This window comes from Diceros bicornis, chromosome 9 (assembly GCF_020826845.1).
Source record: "Diceros bicornis minor isolate mBicDic1 chromosome 9, mDicBic1.mat.cur, whole genome shotgun sequence".
Taxonomy (NCBI): domain Eukaryota; kingdom Metazoa; phylum Chordata; class Mammalia; order Perissodactyla; family Rhinocerotidae; genus Diceros; species Diceros bicornis.
The window spans coordinates 26,403,673-26,431,176 of record NC_080748.1 but is presented as its reverse complement, the minus strand read 5'-3'; the positions used below and the strand labels follow the sequence as shown (position 1 = coordinate 26,431,176).

The 27,504-nt window shown below is 39.9% G+C and overlaps 2 protein-coding genes across 5 annotated transcripts in view; one reads left to right on the top strand and one right to left on the bottom strand.

Moving 5' to 3' along the window:
• Positions 1 to 7,462, bottom strand: part of DLEU7 (deleted in lymphocytic leukemia 7) — an 81,564-nt gene extending 74,102 nt beyond the window's left edge. For all 3 annotated transcript variants that reach the window (XR_009221178.1, XR_009221177.1, XR_009221176.1), the window contains exons 1-4: positions 7,381 to 7,462; positions 6,460 to 6,563; positions 5,475 to 5,553; positions 1,939 to 2,052 (exon numbers count right to left, since the gene is read on the bottom strand). The gene's annotated coding sequence lies outside the window, so the exon portion shown is untranslated. The remainder of the gene's footprint in view (positions 1 to 1,938; positions 2,053 to 5,474; positions 5,554 to 6,459; positions 6,564 to 7,380) is intronic.
• Positions 7,463 to 7,663: 201 nt separating this feature from the next.
• The window catches only part of RNASEH2B (ribonuclease H2 subunit B), a 75,583-nt gene continuing 55,742 nt past the window's right edge, over positions 7,664 to 27,504 (top strand). For both annotated transcript variants that reach the window (XM_058548116.1, XM_058548114.1), the window contains exon 1: positions 7,664 to 7,749. In XM_058548116.1, coding sequence (XP_058404099.1) covers positions 7,686 to 7,749 — 64 coding nt within the window. In that variant the 5' untranslated portion in view covers positions 7,664 to 7,685. The remainder of the gene's footprint in view (positions 7,750 to 27,504) is intronic.

Genomic DNA, 27,504 nt, shown 5'->3' with positions numbered 1-27,504 from the left:
AGCATGCAAGGTCCTCGCTTCTCCAAATTCATCTCTTACTACCTCTCCCCCTTGCTCACTCCATTCCAGCCACACAGCCTCCTTTGCTGTCCTTGAACGTGCCATGAGAGCTGCAGCCATGGAGCCTTCACACTGGCTGTTTCCTGTGCCTGAAATATCCTTCCCTCAGATACATACACACCTAACTCCCTTTCTTCCTTCAACTCTTTGCTCAAATGTTACCTTCTTAAGGAGGCCCACCCTGACTGCTTTATTTAAAATTGCAACCCTCCTTGTACTCACGAACCCCCTTTCCTTGCTGTATCTCTTTCCTCCACAGTACTAGTCACCTATCACACCATAGAATTTATTAATTATGTGTATTGCTTGTCTGTCTCCCTCTACTAGGTGTAAACTCCAGGAAGGCAGGTATTTTCCCATGTTTTATTTACTGATATAGGCCAAGCAACCAGAACAGCATCTGGCACTGAGTAGGTGTCAATAAATATTGAACTACTTTAGATCAGCCCATATTGAGAGAGGAGTGAGACATAGAGAGAGAGACCAAGCATCAAACACAAAGTAACCAGAAGATGGTTATTGCATTCTTAGGTTATTTCCACCTTTTTATCAAAAACCTCTAACTCTTCTTAAAAGCAGCCATTCTATTTTACATTTTCTCCTTATAAGGCCCATTCCTCATTTGGCTCTACAAGTCATTAGAGCAAGAGCTTCCATTAACTTCCAGGAACCCATCCCAGAAGAGTGTAGCACAAGTTAAAAAATGAGCCTCTGATTACAATTTATAGATTTAAGACAGCTAAGCTAGGCAAAATCATCAAAACATGGGCCTTTGCTAAACTTATTTATTTATCCAACATGGAAAATGCAATAGCAAAGGAGGTCAGAAACGAAATTACAGGGTCAGTTGGTTTACAACATAAAACTTAGGGAGAAAAGTAACTGGATTAATGTGATGGGTCCTGAAATTTTGTTTCTGGAGGGAATAAAGGTCCCCAGTGGAGTTGGCTCTGCCTCCCAAGGCAGCAGGGTTATGTACTTGGCACATTTCACTTATTTCCCCCCTCAAATTTTCCAACATAGAAGGAGAGGCTACTACTTGTACCTAATGGAGTCAACAATGCCTTTCTGTACTTATTCCAAAAAGGGTACCTTGATCTACGCATTGTTATAAAAATCACATAAGAAGTAGTTTCCATTTTTAAAAAGTTAGATGATTGTCAAATAATTTCTGGAAGAAATGGTAGAAATATCACTTTTGAGTTGTACATGATTGCTGTAGGGATGTCATTTATAAGTTGGCTCGCAGAAGACTTATCTGACGTTAGAAACAACAAAAGGAGGAAACTTCAAATAGATTGACATCATATAAATAGCAAAAACAAAAAAGCCCCAAACAAAAAAACTCACAAAAGCTCAACAAGAGATGCCTAAAGAGGTGGCCACTTCTTTTAATCATCCTCTTAGTCTGTGTTTATTTATTTAACACAGTTAGAATCATGTGAGAAACTGAAAGGAATATTTTTTGTTTTGTCCCAAAATTTATACTTCCTTGGTCCCAGTGTGTACTTTTATCTGAGCAATGTGAACATACATTCAACTGTAACACTCCTGTCTATCTGTGTTTAACTCTGAAGCCAGAAGTACTGTGCCATATCTTGTTCCTACTTCTTGATATTTTTTTTATCTTAAGCCACATTTTTAATAACTGGAAACATGTTTGGACTGTTTCCATCTAGAAGGAAGAGGAGAGATTGTGTTTCATTATAGGCTTGTCACATTTTAGTCAATTTAGTCACAATTTAGTCAGTTATTGCCAAAGCCATGGAATAAATATTGTAGTCTTTAAGTTTAGGGCAATTCTTTCACATTTTAAATCAATATTGATCTTTTTAAAATCTTTTGTTTTTCCCCAAGTCCAGAACAAGGAGTACTTACTTTGTTTCAAATTTTTCATCTCTGGTATGATCCTGATAAGAAATACAGGAGATCAATTTGTTCTGTCTAGAGGTTTTGATGATGAATTTTTTTAAAGTGTGCTTCAGGTTTATGCTAAAAAATAGATAAATTATAAACACTTTTAAAGGACAATCCTTATATTAATTTAAGTTCTTAAAGAATTAGCAATGTTTAATGAAGTAATGAAGAAGACTAAGTTTTCAGGAATGTTACATAGTCAATGTAATTACAAAAGTCAACAGGAAATTGGATATTATTCTGTAGAAGACTGAATACTCAATCAGTATTATTTATTTTTGCTGTTGAGTAAAACACTGGGTGGAATTCACATAACCATAAAAATTTGTTAATCTTTTGCAATACATTAGCCATATTTAGCAGTTGCATTTCCTATTTTCAGATGGTTCGACAGAAGAAGTTAAAATATCTTATTACTATTTGAAAAGTATTTTGCTCTTAGGCAGAGAGCAGCAGCAATGTACTGCTTTGATGTTATAAATGAATGTGTATCCTTAAGCCTCTTAATTGTGAGACCACTGGTAAAAGAAATCAGGACTTAACAAAAGAACCAGAATATTATCGTTTATGCACACAGAAGGGAGCGCAGAGTAAAACGAAACTAGAAATTAATAATATTTCTACTATCATATTTAAAATATTAACTGCGCAATTTTAGAAAATATATCAAAGTAGAAAGAAATGATTAAAGGACATCTGTAGTTAAATTTCAGTCACCAATCTCTTATTTTTATTCTTCTTCTTTGTTGTGATTATACTCTCTACACAAGTTTGTGTCCTGCTTTGAAAAATAAATATTTAAATGAAAAATAGCCAATATTTTGGCATTTCTCAATTTATTAACTCATTAGGAATTCATAGCTTAAAAAAACACACATCTCAGAAGCACTGTACTGTAGAAAATACTAATAGCATATATAAAAGTAAATAAAGTGAGAAAAACTAGGCTACTAATTTATTAAAATTTTCTGAGGTGTATGGCTATACAGCAAAAGATGTAATTATCTGATTGATTCATTTGATCATGGTAGCCTAGCTCTACAGATAGTTCAGGCACAAAAATATATTTTAGAGCTTCAATTCCCTGAGTTTTCTTGCTACCTTGATTTTATACAAATACATGTAATGTTTATAACTGTATACACATACACACAAAAATGTGTAAACACAGTGTCAATAGCTTCAGCCAAAGACCCCCAGGAACACACTTGTGGTTGAACAAGTGGGTTTGTTACTCTTTGCAGGGAGGGAGAACACAAAGCAGAGGAAACCATGGGTGTCTCAGCAGGAGGGTGTTAGAAGAAAACTGCAGAGGGTTGGGCTTAGGTTGGATGACTTGGGGGAGGGTCTAAGTGAGCAGGGATACACTCTAGGTTGGATACTGTTAGAAAGCGGGGCAATTCTATCATTGGGTATCTCAATGGATCTTGTCCACAGGGAGGGGAAGCTGGAATGAGGATGAAGCTGGAATTGGTAAAGAAGTAACAGTCACTCATTTTGGCCAAGAGAGGGGATGTCTGGTATCTTGTGGGTGGCACAGTGACCTTGTTTTTGCCTGTGCTTTGCCAAAATCAGGAAGTGGCCTTGCTCGGTCTCATTTTAGCGTGGTCTCAAGGCAGCCTTGTCTGAGGCTGGTATTCTGGGACATTGTTTGTGTCTATCTGGAGAGTCACATGGTCTAGCTGTGAGCACGGGGCCAGCTTCTGAATGTCAGGGGCTGCTCTTCCTTCTTTCTCAACAGCTTCAGTCATTCTAATTCTATAACTGGTAGATCTCACAAATTTATATGTGGGTATGTGTCACACTGCCCCTTTTGCAAGAAGTACAATCCAATTTTAGGTTGGGTTAGATAAGAGTGTGAATATAAAGGAAATATTCTCCCCAGAAAGGACAGTTCAGTACTACTCATTGGTCCCCTTTCTAGACATTTGGTCCTTTCGAGAGCTGATTTTCTCCTCATCTTACGCTTGAGTACCGTGTTGCCTTCTCTGCTGTCACTACATGAGCATTTGGCAACAAGACAAAAATAAGACCACAATCTTTTCTTATGATAAACATGGATTTTCATTTTTATTTTGTTTTGAAAGAAGCATTCTCATAAGTTTTTAATAATCTATAAGAGAAAAAATATTTTTTCACTATCCTTACTTCAAGCTCTCTCTGTTCTGGTCACTGCTAAGCATTGCTAAAGGTCATCTAACTCTGAACTCTTCTTTTTCCCCAGTTCCTCTTTTTTTTTTTTACTAGAAAATGAACATCTTTTGCTTTTGGCATTTATAAGAGTTTCTGTGAATCTCTACTCAGAGATACTAAGGTTGCTGTTCCCTTCTTATACTTTGGAGAATGACCTGCTTGTCTTTTTGCATGTTAGTGTGACTAGTATAAAAATCAACTGATGGAGGGGCCCACCCAGTGGTGTAGCGGTTAAGTCTGCGTGCTCCGCTTCAGCAGCCCGGGGTTTGTGGGTTTGGATCCCAGACACAGACCTATGTACCACTCATCAAGCCATGCTATGGCAGCATCTCACATACAAAATAGAGGAAGATGGGTACAGATGTTAGCTCAGGGCCAATCTTTCTCAGCAAAAAAAGTAAGATTGGCAACAGATGTTAGTTCAGGGCCAATCTTCCTCATCAAAAAAAGTTAATTTATGGAACATTTTGTGATATACTGGATGTAACCAATTTGTTCTTGTTTATAAAACTTAGAAATATCACAAGCCACAGTGACTGTTACCATAACTGCCTATCTGTCCACATACATGTTTATTCAAAAAATCTTTGCTGAGCATATGACGTGCCCACACAACTTTGTTCTAGGCATTAGGACACCAGGGAAGGAGGGAGGGAAGGTGAAGGCCCAGTCTCTGGGCTGGAACTCCTGCTCTGCCACTTGCTGGGTGTGCATGTTGGGCAATTAGCTGATCTCTCTAAACTTCATTTTTCCTCTGTAAAGGAAGATTGTGATCTGTGGGGATCACACTAATCCTTCCCCTTAAGGCTGCTGGAGGACTGAAAGAATAATCGGAGTGAAGTGTTTACCACAGTGCTCGTCACAGTTAGTACTCAGTGAAAGCCATCGTGATGTTTTGAGGATAAAGTGGTGAATTACTGGATGCTGTCCTTCCTCAAGGAACTGACTGAGAACCAGGCTCCACTGCTAGTAAGATAACTGGCATCTCACTCATTCTTGGGGAGGGTGTTGGGAGACAGGAACAGGAGTGCCATGGAGAAGGCACTGTCTGAGTAAGACCTCATGGATGAGTACAAGTTGTCCAGGCGGTGGTGGAGGGTGAGAGAGAAGGCGAAGGAATGAAGCTAGTGGAGAGCACGGCAGTCCCAGCATTCAAAACACAGTGTCAAGCGCTGGACACGACAGAGGGCATTTCCTCACGGTCAGACTGTGGACAGGGGAGAGAGGGAGGGACGTGGTGGGAACTGTGGATAGAGGGGCAAATGAGGACCAGATCCAAGGGCCATGTGTTCAAAGCTTAGTACCTTGGACTTTACCCTGAGGACAACAGGATTCTGGAGTCAGTCTCCAACATCACCACTGGTCCCCCTTCCAAGAAGGTACCTAAATAATTTAAGTGGATATAGGAAATTGTTTAGAGATGTTTGTTGCAGCACATATTAAAAAACCATTTTTGTCCTTGGACCTAAAGGTCAGAGAGTTAATTATACTCATTCACAGGACAGAGTGACAGTTGTCATGTGCACCCTGACCCCTCTATTATTTGATTTTTCTCGCCTCCTCATTCCTTATCCATCCCTTATACCTTTCCCTCCATTTTAAAGGCACTCATTTCTTATGTGTTTGATACATGGCCTTAAATGTGCATGTATCCTTGTAAAAAATATGTTGTTTTATGTGTGTTTTTAATTTATCTACATGGTATTCTGTTATAAATCTCCTCCTGCATCTAACTTTTTTTTCTCGATATAAAGCATCACTGTTGCTATGTGCACATCTAGTTCATTACATGCACATCTAGCTCATTATGTGTACATCTAGTTCATTATGTGTACATCTAGTTTATTGCTTTGAACTGCTGCACAGTCCATATATAGTACATACTGTAGCGTTATTTATAATAACAGTTTGAAATAACCTAAATATCACACACTAGGGAATGGTTAAGTAACCTTGGTACATGAGCAGTGTGAAATAATATCTCCATTAACAACACAGCTCAGGATGCCACGGGAAACACGTTTATGACAACATTATGGGAGAAAAGCAAACAAAACTGTCTTTACACTGTGAAAACAACAACATAAAAATATAGACTCATACAGCCAATAGCTGGAAGGGATCAGAGAAAAATGAAAACAGCTCTGCATGTCGGAGCAAGGGAACTGTGGGTAACGTTTCTTTTGTGACTGTTAGTAAGGATTACTGTGTGCTGGGGATTTGGCCTACACCCACTGCTTTTCCCACAGTATAATCTTGGGGGAGGGAAGAGATCAAAGCAATACCAACCCGCTGCCTTCGCCAGAGCTGGCATCCCGGTACCCCTCCTGCCAGAAAGGCTTCCTCTCCACCAGGTGTATCCTGCAGTCAACTTCAGCTGAATTTCTCTCCCCCTACGAGAAAGAGGATTGACACTAAAATTTTTTTCAGAAGGCTGAGATAGATCTAATGCTGCCGAATTTTAACTATCTTCAAGATTAACAAGAAAAGCAAAGTGCATTAAGAGTTACGTATACTATTCTTCTATAATTGGGCATCTGGGATAGGAGGAAGATATACTTTTTTTTAAAGTATGAGAGAAATATTTATCTTCTTTTAAAGCCATGTACCAAACATCACTTTTTCAATTAGAATTTTACTTTTAAAAGTTTAAATCCCCAAATTTCATGACCCTAACTTTTTAAACATCACTTTTAAAATGTCTTATTTTTTTAACTCATTTCAAAGAGTCTTCCAAAACAACAAATTCATATTTTGAGCCTCAAATTATGCACCTCTTTTTAGTGATGAGGTCTAAGCCCAATCTGAGGACTGCTTAATGCGTTACGAATCACAAAGCACACAATATTCTGACATTAATTCCAACGCAGAGGGCAACTGACAATCAAGATACACTGACAACCACCAGTGACATTAGGATTTGGATATGACAGTTGTTGTCCTTAGGATGGACTTGCTCCAGGCTTTTCCACTCTGCTAGATGTGTGCGAGCAGTCCAGCACTCCGGCGTGGCAGCCGTCATCCGTCCTGGGGCCCCACTCTCCGGGGACCCGGCCTCACCCCGCTCTCCCACTTGGGAGTCCCTCGGCCGCGCCACCACCTCACGAAGAGGGCCGCCGGGTGCAGTGACCAGGCGCCCCCACCCGCCGCCCTGTCCCAGGGTCGCCGCCCCGCGCGCCGCGTCATTCCGCGCCCTCGGTGAGCACCTACCACTGGCCGAGCAGCGGAGGGGAGAGGCCGCGACCCTTGCCCGTGCCGGCGGGCGACGCGCCAGGACTCGGCTTGCCTCGGCCTGGCGCTAAATTTAAAAACACGAGCAGCTGGCTGGCTCCGGAAACGAAACGAAATTCGTCCCGCGGGCCGCCCCCGGTGCTTTGCCAGTCCCTCCGCGCGCCGCGCGACCCGGAATAGACCCTTCTCCCGCCATTTTCCGCCGGGCTGCAGCCAGGCCCGCGCTCCTGGGGCTGAGGCCTGCGGCTGCCGGCCCTGCAGACGCCGAAGGGCAGACGGGCGGCATGGCCGGGAGCGGGGACTGCGCGGACGGGGCTCGCGCCCGGCAGCACGTGTTCCTGCTTCCAGGTAAACACGCCCGCCCCGGGGCGGCGGCGCCCCAGGCCCGGCCTCCCGCCCGGCGCGGCCCGGCCCGGCCCGAGAACGCGCCGAGCGGCCTGCGGGGGCGGCGCCCGCGCCGGCTCCCACCTGCGGCCCCCCCCCGCGCGCGCCCCGCAGCAGGTCTGCTGCCCGCGCGGAGCCGGGGCGCAGCAGGCACGTGCTCTGCGCGCCCCTCGGCCCCCGGTGCGGGACCGGATTCTCTCCCGGAACGCCTTGCTCCACATCTTAGTCAAACGTGCCAGTCAGCGACGGTTTTCAAAACCCGAAGCTGGCAGCGCAAGAATGGACGCAACGTATTTCCCCCGCTCTGGCTCGCATTTTTTGTGGGTCCGATGGGCTGGAGGGAGCGGCCTAGGCCTGCAGAGAGCACGTTCAGAGTCCTCGGGGCGTGTTGTGGGGCCCAGAGATGTCTGCCCCTGGGGTGTGATTTGGTATTACCCCACTTGGCAGCTGGCCCAGCGTCTGGGTTCCTCCTGGATCGGAACGTAGGACCCAGGAGGCCTGGAATGGTCTCCTCGGAGACGGTGCAGTGTCTTAACAGGCCCCCTGCCCTGGGACAGGCCTTGGATCCGAGGCAGGAGGGAAGGCGGATGGTGGTAGGGGTTAGGCCAAGGGTGGTTCACAGCTATTCAGGCGGGTAGGTAATGCCGGGAGTGCAGGAGCCAGGCCTTTTGGCCTCCCGCTGCAGGATGGCCGGCCGTCGGGGGCGGCAGGGGCTTGGGATGATGGACAGTCAGTTGCCACATGGTGAGCCCCGTTAAGTAGCAGAATAAAAGGAGCTTGGGACTAGGGAGTGAAAGCCAGACAGGTTTGGCCGTTTTATAGGATGATACATTCATATGATAGCATAACCTTGGAAATAAAATTTGTTGTGTGCTGTATTTAATTTTGAGATTTAGCTCAGCTAATGCAGTATTTTTACAGTAAATTATGTTCTGGTGATGGTATAGTTGCCCAGTAATCTAGATTTTTGTGGTGTATATTGAAATTTGTTACATGACAGTCTGTCAAGAATTTTTGTGTGTGTATGTTTAACTTTTTCTCCCTTTATAAAGAGGTATAACATACATACAGTAATGTGTACAGGTTTAAGTGTGCAACTCAATGAACTTTCCCTATGTTTACACCCCTGTAACCACCCCCCAGGTCGAGATGTAGAACTTTTTCAGCAAGCTCCTCATGCCTGCTGCTAGAGAGCCCCAGTCACCTCTCTGCTGACCTCTGTCACCAGAGATTCCTTTTGCTGTTTGGATAAGTGTGTACCTTTGTGTCCGGCTTCTTTCACTCAGCATTATATCTGTGAAAGTCATCCATATTGTGTGTAGCAGTAGTCTGGTTTGTTGGTTGGTTTGCGTTGTCATTGCTGTGTATATCTTATTGTATGAACATCCATAATATTTACGTCCTCTGCTGTGGATGGACGTTTGGATTGTTTCCCGTTTGTAACAGTTATGAATTACACTTCTAAGAACGTTCTTTTACGAGGCTCCTGGTAGACTGAGGCACTCATTTCTCTGGGGTGTGTACCCGGGAGTGGACTTGCTAGTCCTAGGTACTTCTGTGTTAGGCATTAGTAGATGCTGCTAAACGGTTTTCCAAAGTGGTTGCACCGACTTACTTCCACCAGCAGTGTGAGAGTTCCTGTTGCTCCACATCCTCACCGGAGATGTATGTATAGTGAAACAGTTAATGCAGACTTCATGGTTTGACAGAATCTAGCATCGGACTACCTGTGTACATACTTTACATTAGAAAAATCATCTTACATTTGTCACATCAAGTCAATGAGATTTTAAAGGTAGGAAAGCTCATTATTCTTTCAGAATCAAATGCATTATTATTATTATTCAGATACGTACAATGGCTAGGGACAATTTGAGTTTCTTATTTTGTTCTGTTTAATCAGTGTTGATATTTTCCTTCTTTAAGTGTGTTTGTATCCTCATCATATTAAACACAAAAACCTTCAAAATAATTAAATATTGATTGCATCCCTGCAATCAGTTGTAGGTTTATTATGTCTGCTGCTCGGCTGTGAGAAGAATTTCAGTTGGGTTCCTGTTCAAAGCTGAGATGTACTCTGACCTTTGAACTCATTGGAGGACACAGAGCCAGCTATGAAAGGACTGATAGAACTGTGTGGTCAGGCAGGCCGAGTCTGTAACACTTAGAACTTGAGCTTCCGGCTCCTGTAATTCTTCTCGCCAGCCTTTAGTGCCACCTGCAGGCTCTGAGGGTACAAACACTGGTGGTTTAATAATTACTGCCGTGCAATAGTGCTTCTTAAACTTGAGGGCCTTGGTCAGCTTTGGAACTGGGCCCCACCCCTGGAGTTTCTGATTCAGTGGGTCTGGGGTGGGGCCTGAGAATGTGCGTTTCTAACAAGTTCCCAGGTGATGCTGGTCTGGGGACACCACTAGGAACCACTGCAGTGAGACCAGCCCTTGGGAGCTGAATTGGGAGATGGGAATGGCCAGCCTCAGGTTTAGCTCTCTTTGTGGTGAGACAGAATTTACCTGGTCAGAGGAGTGCATGTCAGCACAGGTATGAGGCCCATCTTCACAGACGTATTTATTGTTTTTCTAGCAGGTGGGAAATGAGCCCCAGTAAGTTATACATTTGAGAGGAGACTATACCCTCGGCTGAGTACCATAGCTACAGTGAAGTTGGGCTGTTAATAAAGAAAACAAAGATTATATTGTATTTTTCAAAACTATTTGGTGGAAGCAGTCTGTACTCAGTTTTAGGAAACTTCTGGGATCTGAAGAGCTTACTCTGTATACTGAAAAGTGAGCACGTTAACCAACAGGCCAACAGAACTTTAGAGATTTATCCATGAGACAAAAGCAGAACCACTGAGCCTTGGGATGACACTTTTTTTCCAACATTTAATTTGTGTTATTTATCGAGTTGCCTACCATAGCATTATATCTTGAAGGATGTATTAAAAAGTACTATTTAGATCTCTCGTTTTCAATGTCTGGAGAAGTCGGATACCCCCAAAGAACAAAAGCTGGAACTTGGAAGGGACACTTGTGTCCACAAGGCCCACAAGGGCCCACAAGGCCCTGTGGAAGGGCCTTGATTTTCATTGGCCGGTGGAGACAGAACTGCCTCCATGTCCGCAAGGGAAGCATTTCTTTTTTTTTTTTTTTTTTGTGAGGAGATCAGCCCTGTGCTAACATCCGCCAATCCTCCTCTTTTTTTGCCGAGGAAGACGGCCCTGGGCTAACATCCATGCCCATCCTCCTCCACTTTATATGGGACGGCGCCACAGCATGGCTTGCCAAAGCAGTGCGTCGGTGCGCGCCGGGGATCGGGCCAGCGAACCCCGGGCCGCCGCAGCGGAGCGCGCGCACCCAACCGCTTGCGCCACCGGGCCAGCCCGGGAAGCATTTCTTATAGTTTGGGATGGTCCTAAATTTTTCTCCAAAATGGCTTGGGAAGACTAGCCTATTTGCAGTTTTATTTGCTGTAAAAGACCATTAACATCTCTACTTTTTGGAATATGGTAGAAGTTTCCATCCCTCTTTGCTTCCCTAAAAGTAAATGTTTAAGTCATATTTTTAATATTTTTCTCCAGCCCAAGTTTTGTGTACTTGTCAGTTCTACCAAGTTGGAGTGGACCCTAATGTGAAAGGCCAACTGGGAACAGAGTCACTGAGTGTAGGACAGAAGACTGTGCTGACTGCTGTTGTGGCTGAAGCCTGCTCCTTAGCTATCTCCAAGGAAATGTTAAAACATTGGGAAACCCTAATGTTGTGTGAGGAAAAAAAAGGACAGAAATGATCTCAGGTCCGTTAAAACTCATTTGGGTCCACTTAGGCTGAAAACATCCCTCAATCAGCCGCCTGATTAAAAAGCCCTCAGATCAAACTGGACTTCAGATCGCATCTTCAACTGTAGACGAGTTTTGCAATAAAGTTATTCACCTTTATTTCCTGAAAATACGTGTAAAAAAGTATTTTAGGAAGAGTTGTATTTGTTATTTATTTCTCCACAGCCAGCATAAATAATGCCTGTTTTGAGGAATAGAGGATGGGTTGCTTTCTGGGAAATAAGAATCCCAGGCCTGCCTGCCTATCTTAGATATTCCAAACATAGTAATTAGCCTTTCACGTGAGGCACCATGGTCATCACAAATAATAGTATGAGATTCGTGTCTCCAAATGGAATACAAAAATAGGTTTGAAAGCATTGTATGAATGCAAGCTTTAGAACTGTGTTCTAATTAAAGAATTAAAAAAGAAATCAAATTTAAAAGGAAAAACTGATTTTCCTATTTAATGATGGAGTAAATTTATATTAATGTTATTTCTGATTAGAGTCTGGTCGCTTTTTAATAAACCCCCAAGAAACACCTCTTGTTTGAAAAAAAACTAAAAGTTTAAAATATGTGGCAAAGGAAGAATTACTGTAGACCTAAATAACTTTTCAATTACCCTAAAAAAAAAAAAAAAAAACTTGTTTCCTCCTTTACCTAAGGGCGCATGGTTAATCTTAGAAGAAAAATTTAAGCAGGTTTTTTGTTCTTTGTCAACACTGTTTGCATGTAGGTAAGTTTTTGTTTAGAAATATACCTTGTGCGCCGAAAGCTTCCTTGCTTTCGGAAGAGTTTGTTCACATGAGAAGAACCTGCACTTACCTTGGCCAATGATAGGAAACCTGGCCAATTCAAAGGCTGAGTTTCGACAACCTCTGAATAATGAGGCTCAGCTTCGTGGAAGGTTGGTCGTTTACTGAAGGGTCCCCTGCAGGCCGTCAGCAGCGTGGGAGTCGCTGAGTTTTCCAGCACAGAGCATGTTTAACATTTTCCACACGAATCCTGAGTCTGACTTTATCTTTATGAAACATTTTTTGGTGGGAACCCGACTGACCTTTCCCCGGTGGCCTAGATCTGCTCCTCTTGCTCTCAGAGCACCTTCTGAAGTGGACAGACTTAATCATTTGCCAGTTGGTGTTATCAGGCTGTTTCCGGAGCCTGATCTTGTCCTGCTAGTAATTGTTCCCAAAGACCTGGGACGTTTATAAGTGAGAATTCATGACTCTCACATATTTATCCTCTAGGGCAGAAAAAAATTCATGAAAGGAAAGTAAGCAATGTTTATAATTTTTTATTTGAATAGCGGAATCGGGGCAGTGTGGGTTTTCCCCATATCCTCTGAGTTTTAACCATGATGTGAAGAAAAGAACTCATCAATGTTCTCTAAGGACACTGTAATAAAACACACCTAAAACTGGATTTATGCTATTTATTAGCTCTGTGTCCTTGGACAAATTAGGTCCTCATTGTAAAGCCTCAATTTCCTCATCTCTGCAGTGGGGAGAACAGTACCAGTCTCCCGGGGTTGCTGTCTGTTCGTTCAGTGACGCGTTAAGCTCTCTCTCGTACCCCAAGCTCCTTGCCCCTGGGCTGGGACAGAGTAGGCTTTCAATAAACATTTATTGAAAGAGTAAATGTCTCACATTATGTTTCTTCCTGCAGTTTTTGTTTTTGTTTTTGTTTTTTTTGCTTATGCTGTCATTTTTCCTCCTTTTCCACTTCTCTCCAAATCCTACCCTTTCTTCAAGGCTCAGTTCGACTTTAGTTTCCACAAAGCTAAGCCATTTGTATGTATCACAAAATGAATTCCAGTGTTCTTAAATTTTTTCTCATTTTTCTGTTTCTGCCTTTATTTCACTATTTACTCTTACTGTTTATTTACTGTAAAATACTTAGGGATATTGGGATTACACAACTTCTCTTTCTTTGAACACCCATGACTTTGTGTCTGCCTGGACCCTGCCCGCTCCTCTCCGTGTTCTTTGCCTGGCAAATGCCTGCTTATCCTTTAAACCCAGTGCAAGTGTCACCTCCTCCAGGAAGACTTCCCTCTGAGTCTCTCCTCCTGTTAGTGTGCAAGTTAGTGGTACCTCTTTGAACACCTACACATTTTGTCGTGGTTATTCAGTTCACTATCATTTTTATGTAAATATGTGTCAAACACCCAACACATGCCAGTCGCTGGGGAGACTCCAGGCATGTTCTCCCTGAGTGGCCACCGTTCCCTTCTCAGTGGTGGGCACCTTGGCTTTAAGCTTCAGAGCCCAACAACCTTTTCAGTGCCTCTGCAAGCAGAGCATGCAACTTAGGACTTCCAGCCTTTTTGTTCAGAGGTCCTTTATATTTGCTTTAAAAATATCTTCGAAAGTGACTTTCTATTCTAGGTATGACTGTTTGCTCAAGTGGAATGGGCTAGCTGGTGAAAGGGTCTGATATGCACGCTCTGAGGCCTGTTTATTATCTTCCTCTGAAACAGCAGGAATCCAGGCTGGCTGAGGTCTCTGTAGCCAGAGCTGGTTTCCCGGTGATGGCTTCAAGTCCCTACAACACTGGGTGAGGCTCTCTGCCGTGATCAGTTGCTCTTTTAATCTCAGTTTGACCATTTAACTCTTCATTTACACATTTTTCTCCCAGTGTTTTTTTTTTAATAACTTTTTGTATTAGAATATTAGCATATACTCAGTATAGAAATTTTTGTAATGCAGAAAAATATAAAGAAGAAAATAATTTATTATCCTGCCGCTCAAAAATGGAAATATTTCTTTCCAGTCTTTTTATGTTGTATGTATCATAAAGTGAATTCCAGTTTTCTTAATTTTTTTTCCACTTCTGCCTTTATTTCCTTATTTACTCTTACTGCTTATTTGCTGTAACACTCACCAAAACACTCGTGGACATTGGGGTTACACAAAATTTCTATATGGTTCTGCTCACTATACTTCTACTAAAATGAGAGAAAGATGGTTAAATTAATTTAATGGAGAGCTAGAAGGCTGAGATTTTTCTCTTAATTTTGATAAAGACAGAAGCTCACACAGTGACATGAACAAACCTGAGGAAGAGAATTTGTAGGTCACACTGAGCATTGCAGAGGCTTATTATGAGTTTATTTATATTGTAAGAAATATACCAAATACGAAGTACTGCTTCGCAGGGTAGACAGTACATATTTGGGATGGATTATCTTTAAGAGTGGACAAAGACTGAAAACACAAATAGAGGCAACAGAGATGAAGATAAATTCACGGAACCATAATGAACAGGATAGCAAGCGAGGATGTTTTGAAAGCCATTTGAGGTTGAATTTTTGAGGACAACTATGACTTCCTACAAACATCCTTTGGTGTGCTTGCCATAAATAGGATGCCAGTTTGAACAGACCATGACTCTACCTTAGTATGAAAATTACGATTTCTTTAATGTGGGGCCAATGCATCCTGACTGTGTGTTATAGAACCTGACTTAAACTTCTTTAGGAGTTCGTTAGCAGGTTCACAGATTCCTAAGAAGGCCAGATGTGTGTTGGGGGCAGGGGTGTGGGGGTGGTGGAGAGCATAAGGACTTCTGGAGCTAGTGCGTTGCAGCACCAGTAGGTCCAGAGTTTGTGCCTCTCTGAGCAGAACTTAACTTCCTCTTCTCAAACCAGCTTCCTCTACTTAGTGGAAAACAGGCTGCACACAGCACCCAAGCCTCACATCTCCTGGTGTCTGCTGGGAGAAGCTGCCCCTCTTCTTTTAGTTCTAGTTTGAAACTTTTTAAGCCAGCCTTCTGACTGGCCCCACAGTGATCATGTGTAATCCCACCCTGCACTTCCTATTAGCTGTAGCCAGCGAGGGGCAGGCTCCGCTACAAGCACAGGGTAGGAGAGGGGGAGGATAAAGGGGTACTAGTGTGTAGGGAGTGCTTTTCCCAAAAAAGGAGAGGGTGCAGGATAGACAGCACAAGAGCTAGCCACTGCCATCACTTACCGGTGTGACTGACCTCTGGCCAGCCTGAGCCACGTGTGACCCGGCCTGTCTCAGTCGAGCATTTGGAGTTTCTCAGTTATTGGTGGTCTCTGACTGGATGGCACATAGGTATGGCTGAGGCTTATTTGTATGGAGAATTGGATTTTGGGTGTAACTTATACTCTCCTTCATTTACCCAGTGTTTATATAGTTTTAGGAAGCCCATCTCCTAGGCTATATCTTCTAGCTCTTATACCTTTACAATACACTGTGATGTATGTTATTGTATTTGACCTTCACAGTGACCTTGGGAAGTAGTCATGGCAAGCTTTATTATCTTCATTTTACAAGACTCAGAGAAATCAAATAATCTGTCCAACACTCAATAGGAACTAAGTGGCCAAGAGTGCTGGCTCTCCCCAGTGCTCCAGGACCCCTGCTGTGTGCTGGCGGGATGGTGGTACTCCCTGCCATGGGAGAGGTGGGAGGACCAGGAGGGCTGGGCTTCCCTCTGTTGTCAGTTTGATGATCAAGGACCAGGCACACCTCCTTTCCTTGAGCCAGCCCCAGTGGTTATTGGACATCCCAGTCAGGTCTGTCCTGTCTTTCCAGAATTTTCCTGCTTCCCAGATATTTCAAGGCCTTAGCTCCATCTCTATATGTTGCTGGTCTTTGTGGCTTTGAATTGGCTGAAAACCTGAACTTTTTCATCAGTTTCTTCTTCATGCACAGGCTATTCCAGAAATATGGTGTTGATAGGGACAGCCATAAAAGAATGGAGATTTTATCTTCTATGGTCTTGGTGAAGGCCAGGTTTTATTTTTTTTGAAAGCTTCAAAATAAAAATATATTAGAGGAATCCATTACTTGGAAATTACTTTTATAGTGCATGCCTTTCTCCAGCTTTCTTGGTTTGCCTCCTGTAGTGTTTGAGGATGCTGAGCGCTTCAAAGCCAGTAAAATGACCCAGACCTTTTGGTGGCAGTGCTAACATCTTGGGAAGGGAAGGCATATAGTTATTACTGAACGTAGCATTCCTGGAAGTGGCAAGTAAGTTGAAAATTATGCTGATTTGTCTTGCATGCACTGTATTTGTGTCCTAGCAAGTGTTTCCAAGGAGGTATCTCTGGCGATCAGACGGAACGGAACCAGGGGGTCTGAATATATTCTAATGGCTGAAGTATAAAGAAAATGAATGGGACCTGTTTAGAATGCAGTATTGCATGAGCTTGAGAGTGATAATCTCATCTTTTTTTTTTTTTTCTGTTGGATCTTCTTGAGAAACCTGAATAGCCTTGATATGGCATCTAAAAATAAAGTGAATGGTGCTTTGATGTCTGTTCTTTCTTTTCCATGTAACAGTGGGTGTGTGTTTCTCAGAGCTTATCTGCTATGTGCCAAAAAGCAGACATGAACAAATGTCCATTGCTTCCAAGTCATAAGAACACTTGGCAAAAAGGTGGCTCTCTCTCCTGTCTTATGTCTTTGTGCTTTAAATGATATAAAGAAACTTGTCTTAACCAAGAGAGGGATAAGAAAGAGCTGCCAAGTTTAAAAACTAGTTGATAAATAACTTCATATCAACAGTACCACAACCCGTACTATGCAGTCTGTAGATGAAAAATAATGTTCCATTTTGGCTTGTACAATACTTCATGGCTAACTTTTCCAAATTACAGAATAGTTAAGTCTATGCATTGATACATGCTGTATACTCTAATTCTTAAGCATTAAAATTTCATAGATATGGGGCCAGCCTTGTGGCATAGTGGTTAGGTTTGTGCACTCTGCTTTGGTGGCCCGGGTTTTGCAGGTTTGGATCCCGGACGTGGACCTACACACCACTCATCAAGCCATGCTGTGGCGGTGTCCCATATACAAAAAAAAATAGAGGAAGATTGGCACAGATGTTAGCTCAGGGACAATCTTCCTCACCAAAAAAAAAAAAAAAAGTAAATAAAAAAAGTGTCATCTAAAGTGGGGGAGTATATGCAGCTATGTATAGGATATTGTACTCTCTAATAGGAAGATCAGTTTCCTTTCCTTGCCATTGGTCAAACTTAACTTTATCTGTTTTTATCACTAGATATTATAACCCACAACAAATTTCTTTCATCCTTCTTTTATGGATTTTTTGTTCCCACCTTTTTCTCTTTCTCGCTTTCCCCAGCTCCCCCTCCTTCCTCTTCCTTGTGCTGCACCCTGGCAGTGTGCCATACTAGCTAGATTGGAGTGGGGGCAGCTGATTAGAAGACGCTCTGGTCTTCAAGGCTGAGGAGGACAGGACAAGAGGGGGACAGATGAGTTGGAGACATTTGTGTCATAGGAAAACTGTCATACCAAGATCATTATTGTGCTTCAGAGCTGCAGCTTGTGTTCTCTGAGTTAAGAAGGATGGGATTTGAGATTAAAAGTTTCTCTAAAGTGTCATAGTTTGAAACGTTTGTTGCCTGAGTTTAAATCTTGGCTCTCTATATAGTTGAATTGCTCTGTGACCTTGGACAGGTTTCTTAACTTAGGCAAGTTTCTCATCCAAAAAAGTGGGAATTAAAATAGTACCTGCCTCATAGAGGTGTTATGAGGATTATATTATATAACCTAGGTAAAGGACATTGCCTGGTATATAGTAAATGCACGATATATATCAGCCATTATTTGTTATATTACATTCATTGGACACAGTTGTCTTTTTGTCACTGGTATGTTTTCTTTCAAGTTCAAATGTCAGGAAAGTAGCAATCACAATTTCCTTTTTGTTGAAGTATTTAGATCGGGATGGTAAACAGATGGAAGATTTGCTGTTGGAGTTAATGGTGACCAGTGGACATAAAATTGTATCCTTACAGAGAACACAGAAACCATAAGAAAACTTCTATGAAATTGGTTAGACATAAGAAACTAGAGTGGCAGGACTTGAGATAATTAGAAAGTTTAAGAAATTATTGAATCTGTAATGGCCAAAAAGACTGAGTACCTGCTTCTGATTTGTCTGAATGTTTTCTGTTTTTGTAAAAACATTCTTTTAGCCAGCATGGCTTATGTCATCTCTTATGTAAAAGAAAACAGTTAAAAAAAGAAAGCATAAAGCTGACTCTTTTAAAAATGTAATGTGTGCAGTCTTGTTTATTCAGCATAGTTTTAGAAGAAGGTGTTTTACATGAGTAAATTTCCTAGATGAAGTTTGGCTCATTAAGTATCAAAACTTGCTTTTACCAATTTTTATTGAGCATTTTTCTAAAATTGAACAACACAGTCATGTAACATTTATTGAGCATATTCCATGTGCCAGAAACTCTGCTGAGTACTTTACTGTATGTTATCTTAATTTTTGCACATAAAATGCATTGTGTTCTGGGTTTTTAAAAAGGATGTATTGGTCCTAATTTAATCCCTTCTTGGAAAGCTAATTGTTAGGCTCCTTAGGTAATTCTGTGCTTGGAATTTTTGACTTTTATATTTTGATCTTGTTATTCCCTACATATTCTTAATGTTTCCATGTAGTCAAGGGGAAGGAAACTGATTCTTACTTGAGTGCTTATTACATGTTCTAGGCACTTCCACATACATTGTATTTTAGCCTAACAAGGACCTGTAAAATAATTACTATTATGCCGATTTTATAAATGAAACAATTGGTGGGTGAGGAACTAGCCTATGGGATGCTCCAGGGATTTCCAAATTTAAATGAAAATAAAAAACTCTTTCACTTTGATAGAGCCTTTAACTTATAGTCACAAGTAATTTTGTGTGCCTAAGGCCAGGTATCGACTAAGGAATTTATCAGAAGTATTATAGCAATATGAGTTCTTTCTTCATACTAAGCCTTCAAAATCTGATGGGGGTAAATCCACACCTCCATAAAAGCAATGAAAACATTGGCAAAGGTGGCCAAAATCAACTTTTTCAGGACTCTTGAAATTAGCCAAAGGCTTCCAGCAATCTATGTAGTCTTTATTCAAGAAAAACTGCTGAATCGCATTAAGCAGGGTTTGTGGCATTGTAACTTGAACTGCTCCCATCTCCCTCTGCTCAGGTCTGCAGTAACCTTGAAAAACTATCAGTCTTGCAAACATGGTACTTGTAAAAGCTAACAGCCTTGCAACCACTGGACGGGACAGACCTTGTTTCAAGCTCCGCCGAAAAGTCCCATTCCCAGAGCGTTGTCCCTATTTGACCTGTCTCATGGCTCTGTAGAAAAGCCCTGTTCACAGGGCATTGTTGTTATTTGACCTGACTTGGAGCTCAGAACTTGCTCTGCAGGAAAAACTGTATCCCCAGCGCCTTTGTCAAAAACAATCAGTGGCAATTATTTAACATTGCAGCTGCTGAGGGAGCAATACCACTTGGGCAAATAAGAACCTGGCCAAAAACTTAAAAGGAAGATATGAGAATAAGATGTCCATAAGGGGCTTTGAAAATCTCTGACATATTCCTAGGGAATTAGAAGGCTCTGCACACATTCAGAGCTGTGTGCATGCTCAGGAAAGACCTGAGAGGGCCCTAATCTCTCACCTCTGACTGACCTTGAGCCCTAGGCAAGCAGTAAAAAAGATAAGGAGGAAGTTCAAACTGCTTGAGTGTTGAAGGTGTGCCCCAACAAACATGCAGAAACCCTCAGCAAAGGTTGGGAGACTTACTGGTTCAAAACATTTAAAGAAATCTCAGATTAATCATTAGCTAACCACTAAGCTAATTGAGATATCATTGGTTGCACACTACAGGGAATACAGACTTTATAGGTTTAGTCCAGGAAAGTCACTAAACAAGCAAATAGCAACAACCACAGTGATGACAAAAAGCAGCAACAACAACAAATCTTGAGGAGTTGGGGGAGGGGAGTCTGATATCCAGAATTGCCACATTTATTATATTATCTAAAATGTCTGATTTTCAAAAAAAAAAGGTATGAGACACACAAAGAAATAGGAAAGTATGGCTCATACACAGGAGGAAAAAAAGTAATCAATAGAAACTGTCCCTGAGGGGGCCCGGATGTTGGACTTATTCTGCAAAGATTTTAATCGGCTGTTATAAGTATACTCAAAGAACTAAAGCAAACCATGTCTAAAGAATTGAATGTATGACAATGAAGTCTCACAAAATAGAGTATATCAGTAAAGAGAGATAGAAATTATAAGAGAATATATAAATTAGGAAGTTGAAAAGTAGAGTAACTTAAATGAAAAATTCACTAGCAGGCTCAACAGTAGATTTGAGCTGAGAGGAAAGAAAGAGCAAACTTGAAGATTGATAAATTGAAATTTACCAGCCTGTGGAACAGAAAGAAAAAAGAATTAAGAAAACTGAACATAGTCCCAGAGACCTGTAGGACACCATTAAGTATTTCAACATATGTGTAATGGGAGTCCCAGAAAGAAAAGAGAGAGAGGGACGAAAAGAATATTTGAAGAATTAATGGCCAAACATTTCCCAAATTTGATGAAAAACATTAATCTACACATCCAAGAAGCTCAAAAAACTCCAAGTAGGAAAAACTAAAGGAGATCTATGCCTACACACATCATAGTCCAACTGTCAAAAGACAAACACAGAATCTTGAAAGCAGCAAGAGAAAAATGACTCATCAAGTACAAAGAATCCTCAGTAAGATTAACAGCTGATTTCTCATTATAAGCCATAGAGGCCAAAAATTAGTGGGATGACATATTCAAGATGCTGAAAGAAAAAGACTCTCAACCAAGAATTCTGTATCTGACAGAACTATCCTTCAAAACTGAGAGAGAAGCTAAGGCATTCCCAGGTAAAGAAAAACTGAGCGAATTCATCACCAGCAGACCTGACCTACAAAAATCACAAAGGGAGTCCTTCAGATTTAAAAGAAAATACTCTAGATGGTAACTTGAATTCGCAAGACGAATACAGAGGACTGGTAAAGATAAATACATAGATAAATACAAAAGACAGTACAAATGTATTTTTGTTTGTAATTCTTTTCTCCTATCTAATTTAAAATACAACTTCATAAGGCAATAATTCTAAAACTGTGTTGATGGGCTTATAATATATAAAGATGTAATTTGTATGACAATAATAGCACAAAGGAGGCAGGAGGAAAAGGAATATAACGAAGGAAAGTTTCTGTATACTGTTGAAAATTTCAAGTTAGTATTAATCTGAACTACATTGTTGTAAGTTGGGTTGCTAATTGTAATTCCTAGGGCAACCACTAAGAAAATAATTCCCAAATATAGTAAAAGAAATAACAAGGGATTTAATATGGTGCACTAGAATATATCTATTTAACACAAAAGAAGGCAGGAATAGAGGAATAGATGTACAAAAACATATGACGTAGAAAACAAAGAGTTTAATGGCAGACATAAATCCTACCTTATCAATAATTACATTAAGTGTAAATGCATTAAACATTCCTATTAAAAGGCAGAGATTGGCAGAATGGAGGGGAAAAGACATGATCCCAACTATATACTGTCTGCAAGACACATACTTTAGATTCAAAGACACAAATAGGTTGAAAATAAAAGGATGGAAAAAGATATGCATGCAAACAGTAACCAAAGGCGAACTGAAGTCACTATATTAATATGAGATGAAATAGATTTTAAGACAAAAATTGTTACTGGATATTTTATAATGGTAACATAAAGAGGGATATTTTATAATGATAACAAAGTTAGTCTGTTAGGAAGATATAACAATTGTAAGCATATATACACCTAATGACAGAGCGTAAAAATACATGAACCCAAAACTGACAGAACTGAAGGGAGGTATAAACAATTGAGCAATCATATTGGGAGATTTCAATAACGCACTTTCAGTAATGAATAAAACAACTAGAAAGAAGATCATCAAGGAAACAGAAGACTTGACCAACACTATAAACCAACTGGACCTAACAGACATCTATAGAACACTCCACTCAACAACAGTGGAATATACATTCTTCTCAAGTGAACATGAAACATTCTCCAGAACAAACCATATTCTGTTAGACCATAAAATAAACCTCAATAAATTTAAAAAGGATCGAAATTATACAAAAATACACTTTCCAAAAATAATGAAATGAAAATAGAAGGCAATAACAGAAGGAAATTTGGGGAATTCACAAATATATGGAAATTAAACAACACACTCCTAAATAACCAATGGGTCAAACAAGAAATTATATGGGAAACTAGAAAGTACTTTGAAATGAATGAAAATGAAACACAATATATCAAAAACATATGGGATGCAGATAAAACAGTGTTTAGAGCAAAATGTATAGCTGTACATGCCTATATTAAAAAGGAAGAAAGATCTCAAGTCAATAACCTAGTCTTCTACTTTAACAAACTAAAAAGAAGAGCAAACTAAACCCATAACAAGTAGAAGGAAGAAACAAAGATTAGAACAGAAATAAATGAAATAGAGAATAGAAAAACAACTGGGGGAAGAATCATTGAAACCAAAGTTGGCCCCTTTGAAAAGATCAACAAAATTGACAAATCTGTAGCTAGACTGATGAAGACAAAAAGAGAGAAGACTCAAATTACTAGTCAGGAATGAAAGGGGGCATCACTACTGATGTTACAGAAATAAAAAAGGATTATAAGGGAATACTGTGAACAACTGTATACCAGTAAAATAGTAAACTTAGATGAAATGGACAAATTCTTAGAAAGGCATAAAATACCAAAACTGACTCAAGATAAAAATAGACAATGTGAATAGACCTATAGGAAGTAAAGAGATTAAGTTAATCAATGAAAACCTTTCTGTAGAACAGCGTCCAATCCCAGATAGCTTCACTGATGAATTCTACTAAATATTGAATTTACAACTTTTACAAAAAATGGGAAAAGAGAGAACACTTCCCAACTCATTCTACGAGGCCAGTATTACCCTGATACTAAAACCAGATAAAGACATCCAAAGAAAAGAAAAATGCAGACCAATATCCCTTATGAACAAAAATGCAAAAATCCTCAACAACTAGCAAACCAAATCCAGGAGTATATAAAAAGGATTACACACCATGACCAATTGGGATTTATCCTAGGAAAGCAAGGTTGGCTTAACATAACCAAAATCAATCAATGTAATATACCATTTTAATAAAATAAAGACCCAAAACCACATAGTCATCTCAATAGCCACAGAGAAAGCACTGAGAAAATCTAATACTCTTTCATGATAAAAAACACTCAACAAATTAGGAATAGGAATTAGGAATATCTCAGTCTGATAAAGGGCATCACTGCAAAACCCACAGCTAACATCATGCTAACATATTTCATACGAAATTTTTTTTATATGTTGAAATGAAAATATTTTAGATATATTGGGTTAAATAAAATATATCATCAAAATTTATTTTACCTATTTTTAATGTGGCTCCTAGAAAACTTTAAATTACACATGTAGCTCACATGTGTGGAATACATTTTACTTCTGTTAGACAGCACAGTTCTGGACCCAGGGCCTCCAGGTTCTGGCGGATCTGGGTCCTATTCCCTGCCCTGTAGAACTGGATGACTGAGAGGTGAGGGCGGAGCGTGGGGATTGATGGACTGCAGTGGAGAAGAAGTAGGCAGGGGAAGATGAAGGAATTGAATGCAATCTTTCTGTGAGGGCAGGAGCTTTATTTTATTCACAACTATATCTTCAGTGCCTAGAATAGTGCCTAAACTGGTAGCAGAAAATTGGTAATATAAAAAAGATTCAATAAGAGGGTCGTATTTATTACAAAATGGTTATTTATTCAGCACCTGAGACTGGCTATGTCCTCCTGTGGATACATAGAATCTAGCAAATGAGAAGGCAGTTTAGCGAGGACAGACGTGGCATTTGATAATCATTAACCACGAGCAGAGTGTACAAGATGCTATATGGGACAAAGAGGAACTAGAGATTGGTAGCTGCCTTTGACAAAGTGAGTTTGTTGTTGCCAGGCTTTTTGATTGTGCAAGGCAAAATCTTTGCCTAATAATTTTTTTCATATTTAGGGAAAATATATTTAAAGTCTGCACTTCATGTAAAATCATCTGATTTCCAAATATTGGCACCTAATTCAAATTATTTTTAAAATGTGCATATCAAACAGAACCCTTCTGAGGACTGGGTTGGGCCCAGGAGCCAACTAAAGATTTAGCTGGTGAAGAGAATGCATAATTCCTTTGACTCTTTAGCCATCAAAGCAAAGAACTTAACCAATGCCGGGCACAGGAAGCCTTCCCAGACTTTCTCATCTATGTTATATCCTCTTTCATAAGGTCTCATTTTCCATGTATTTCTTCTTTTTAGCAGTTGTCACATTTGCAGTCTATCTTTGTGTGTGTGACTGTTCGATTTAATATCTGTCTCTTCCATGGAACGTCCATAAGCTCCCAGTCGGTAGGGGCTGGGTCTATTTTTGTTAATCAATAGTAGATAAATGAATGAATGAAGTGGGCAGGAGAGGCTAATTTTGAAATGCATTCCGTAGTTAAAGAGAGACAAAACAATTTGAGTATAGCATTTCACTTGGAATTCTGTGTGGAAAGATTCAGTCCAACAGCAAGTTGTTTCTCGACGCAATGTGAGAAAAGATGACTTTTTTCCCCTACTGAATAGACATTTCAGCATTATCTACACTAATATATTTCAAAGCGTATTTCAGAGAACACTGGCATTTGCAGCAGAACACATTAATGTCAGTATTTATTTGTACTCAGTAATTCCAATGTTCTTATAGTTTGACATTTTAGGCTATAGCTAATCCTCTGGACTTAACTACTCTTCCTGGGAAAAATGGAAACACTGCTTCCCTTGTATAGTTATTAAAAATATATTTTTAAGACTTTTGGTATTTGTAAACTTTAATTATTTTAAGCTCTGAAGGAATGGGAAAGCTGAAGAAGAACTGGCAAGGATCGCTAGAACCAGAATTTTCTATTGAAAAAAGGAAACAAGAAATCGATAATAATTTGCCGAGTTAAAGGTGAAAGATTTACTGTAGTACTGAAAGAAAATAAAGGGTGTCTTGCTGAAAAAGAGAGAGGTCACCTTCTCTCTGCCTTGAGACATAATGAAGATATGTGATGCTGGAAAAGTGAGAAACAGCAGGGGGAAAGGAGAGAAAACCACAACCTGTTTTAGTTTTGTGGAAAAGTTTTTAACAGTGCTAAACTTTATCCTTTACAATTTTATAAGTTGCAGAAAGGAAAGTCTTTTAAAAGATTCTCAAAATTGAATCTGTATGGTTCCATTTATACAACATTCTCAAAATGACAAAATTATAGAGATGGAGAACAGATCAGTGGTTGCCAGGGGTTAGAGATGGGGCAGAAGGTTCTATCAGTTTTTACTTTGTGCATCTTGAAGGTCTGTGTTTGTGAGCATAAACATTTAGGATTATTTCCTCTCTATCCTTCCATCATTATGAAATGACCTTCTTTATTGCTAGTAATATTCATTATTAACAGAGCCATTTCATCTTTCTATTAATTAGTGTTAGCATAAGCATGATATATCTTCTTCCTTCCTTTTACTTTTAAGCTACTTGTGTCTTTGTATTCAAAGTGTGTTTCTTATAGGAACATACAGTTTTATCTCACTTCTTTATCCAGTCTGACAATTTCTGCCTTTTGATTGGAGTGTACAGACCATTTGTGTGGAGTCTGATTATTGGTAGGGTTAGGTTTGAGTCTGCCATCTTGCTGTTTGTTTTCTGTTTGTCTCACCTGTTCTTTGTACTTCTTTTATGCCCTTTCTGCCTTCTTTTGGACTGAGTATTTTTTATGATTCTATTTCATCTCCTTTGTTGTCTTATTAGTGACAGCATTTTTTGTTTTGAAATTTTCCTGGCTACTTTAGGTTTTATTGTATAGATATGTTGAAAACATCTACCTTCACATGATGTTACACCACTTCGCATGGAGCATAAGGACTTTACAGTAGTATGCTTTCATGCCTCCCCTCCTCGCCTTTATGTATTGTTGTCATACATTTTATTTATACATATGTTATAAACCCTGCACTAAACTGTTATTTTTGTTTAGTCAATGATCTTTAAAGAGATTTAAATAATAAGAAAAATTCTTATTTATTTACCCCTGCAGTTACCATTACCAGTGTTCCTCATTGCTTTGTTTAGATTTATATTTTCATCTGGTTATCATATTTCTTCTGCCAAAAAGGAATACTTCCTTTAGCATTCCTTGTAGTGTGTATCTGTTGGCAATTATTTATTTCAGCTCTTGTATGTCTGAGAAAGTCTATGTATCACTTTCATTTTTTCAAGGGTATTTTCTCTGAGTTTATCATGTTTTCTTTTAGCACTTGAATGATGTTTCTCCATTGTTTTCTGCCTTGTGTTGTTTCCGACAAGAAATTTGCTGTCATTTTTAGCTTTGTTCCTCTGTATATAATGTGTCCTTTTTTCTCAGTCTGCTTTTAAGATTTTCTCTTTATTACTGGTTTTGAACTACTGATTCTGTTGTTTAGTTTTTTCCTATGTCTTGTGCTTTGGGTTTATTGAACTTCTTGGATATGTGGGTTTATCTTTTTCATCAAATTTGAAAATATTCAGCCATACTTTCTTCAAATATTTTTTCTGTGCCCCCTGTCCTCTTTCTGGCACTCCAGTTACACATATATTATTAGGTCGCTTGAAGTTGCCCCACAGGTTACTGATACTCTTTTTTTTACTTCTAATTCTTTTTCTCTGTGTTTTCATTTTAGATAGTTTCTGTTGCTATGTCTTCAAGTTCATTAATCTTTTCTTCTGCCATTAATCCTATCTGGTCTATTTTTCATCTCAATTTGGGTCTTTTTAAAAAATCTTCTATGTCTCTACTTAGTTTTTTGTGCATGAGGAATACTGTTTTTAATGCTGTTGTCTGTTCATTCTGACATCTGTGTCTAGTATCAATACCCTTCTCTCAATAATTGATTTCTTTTTTTTTTTTCATTGTGGGCCATATTTTTCTGCTTCTTTGAATA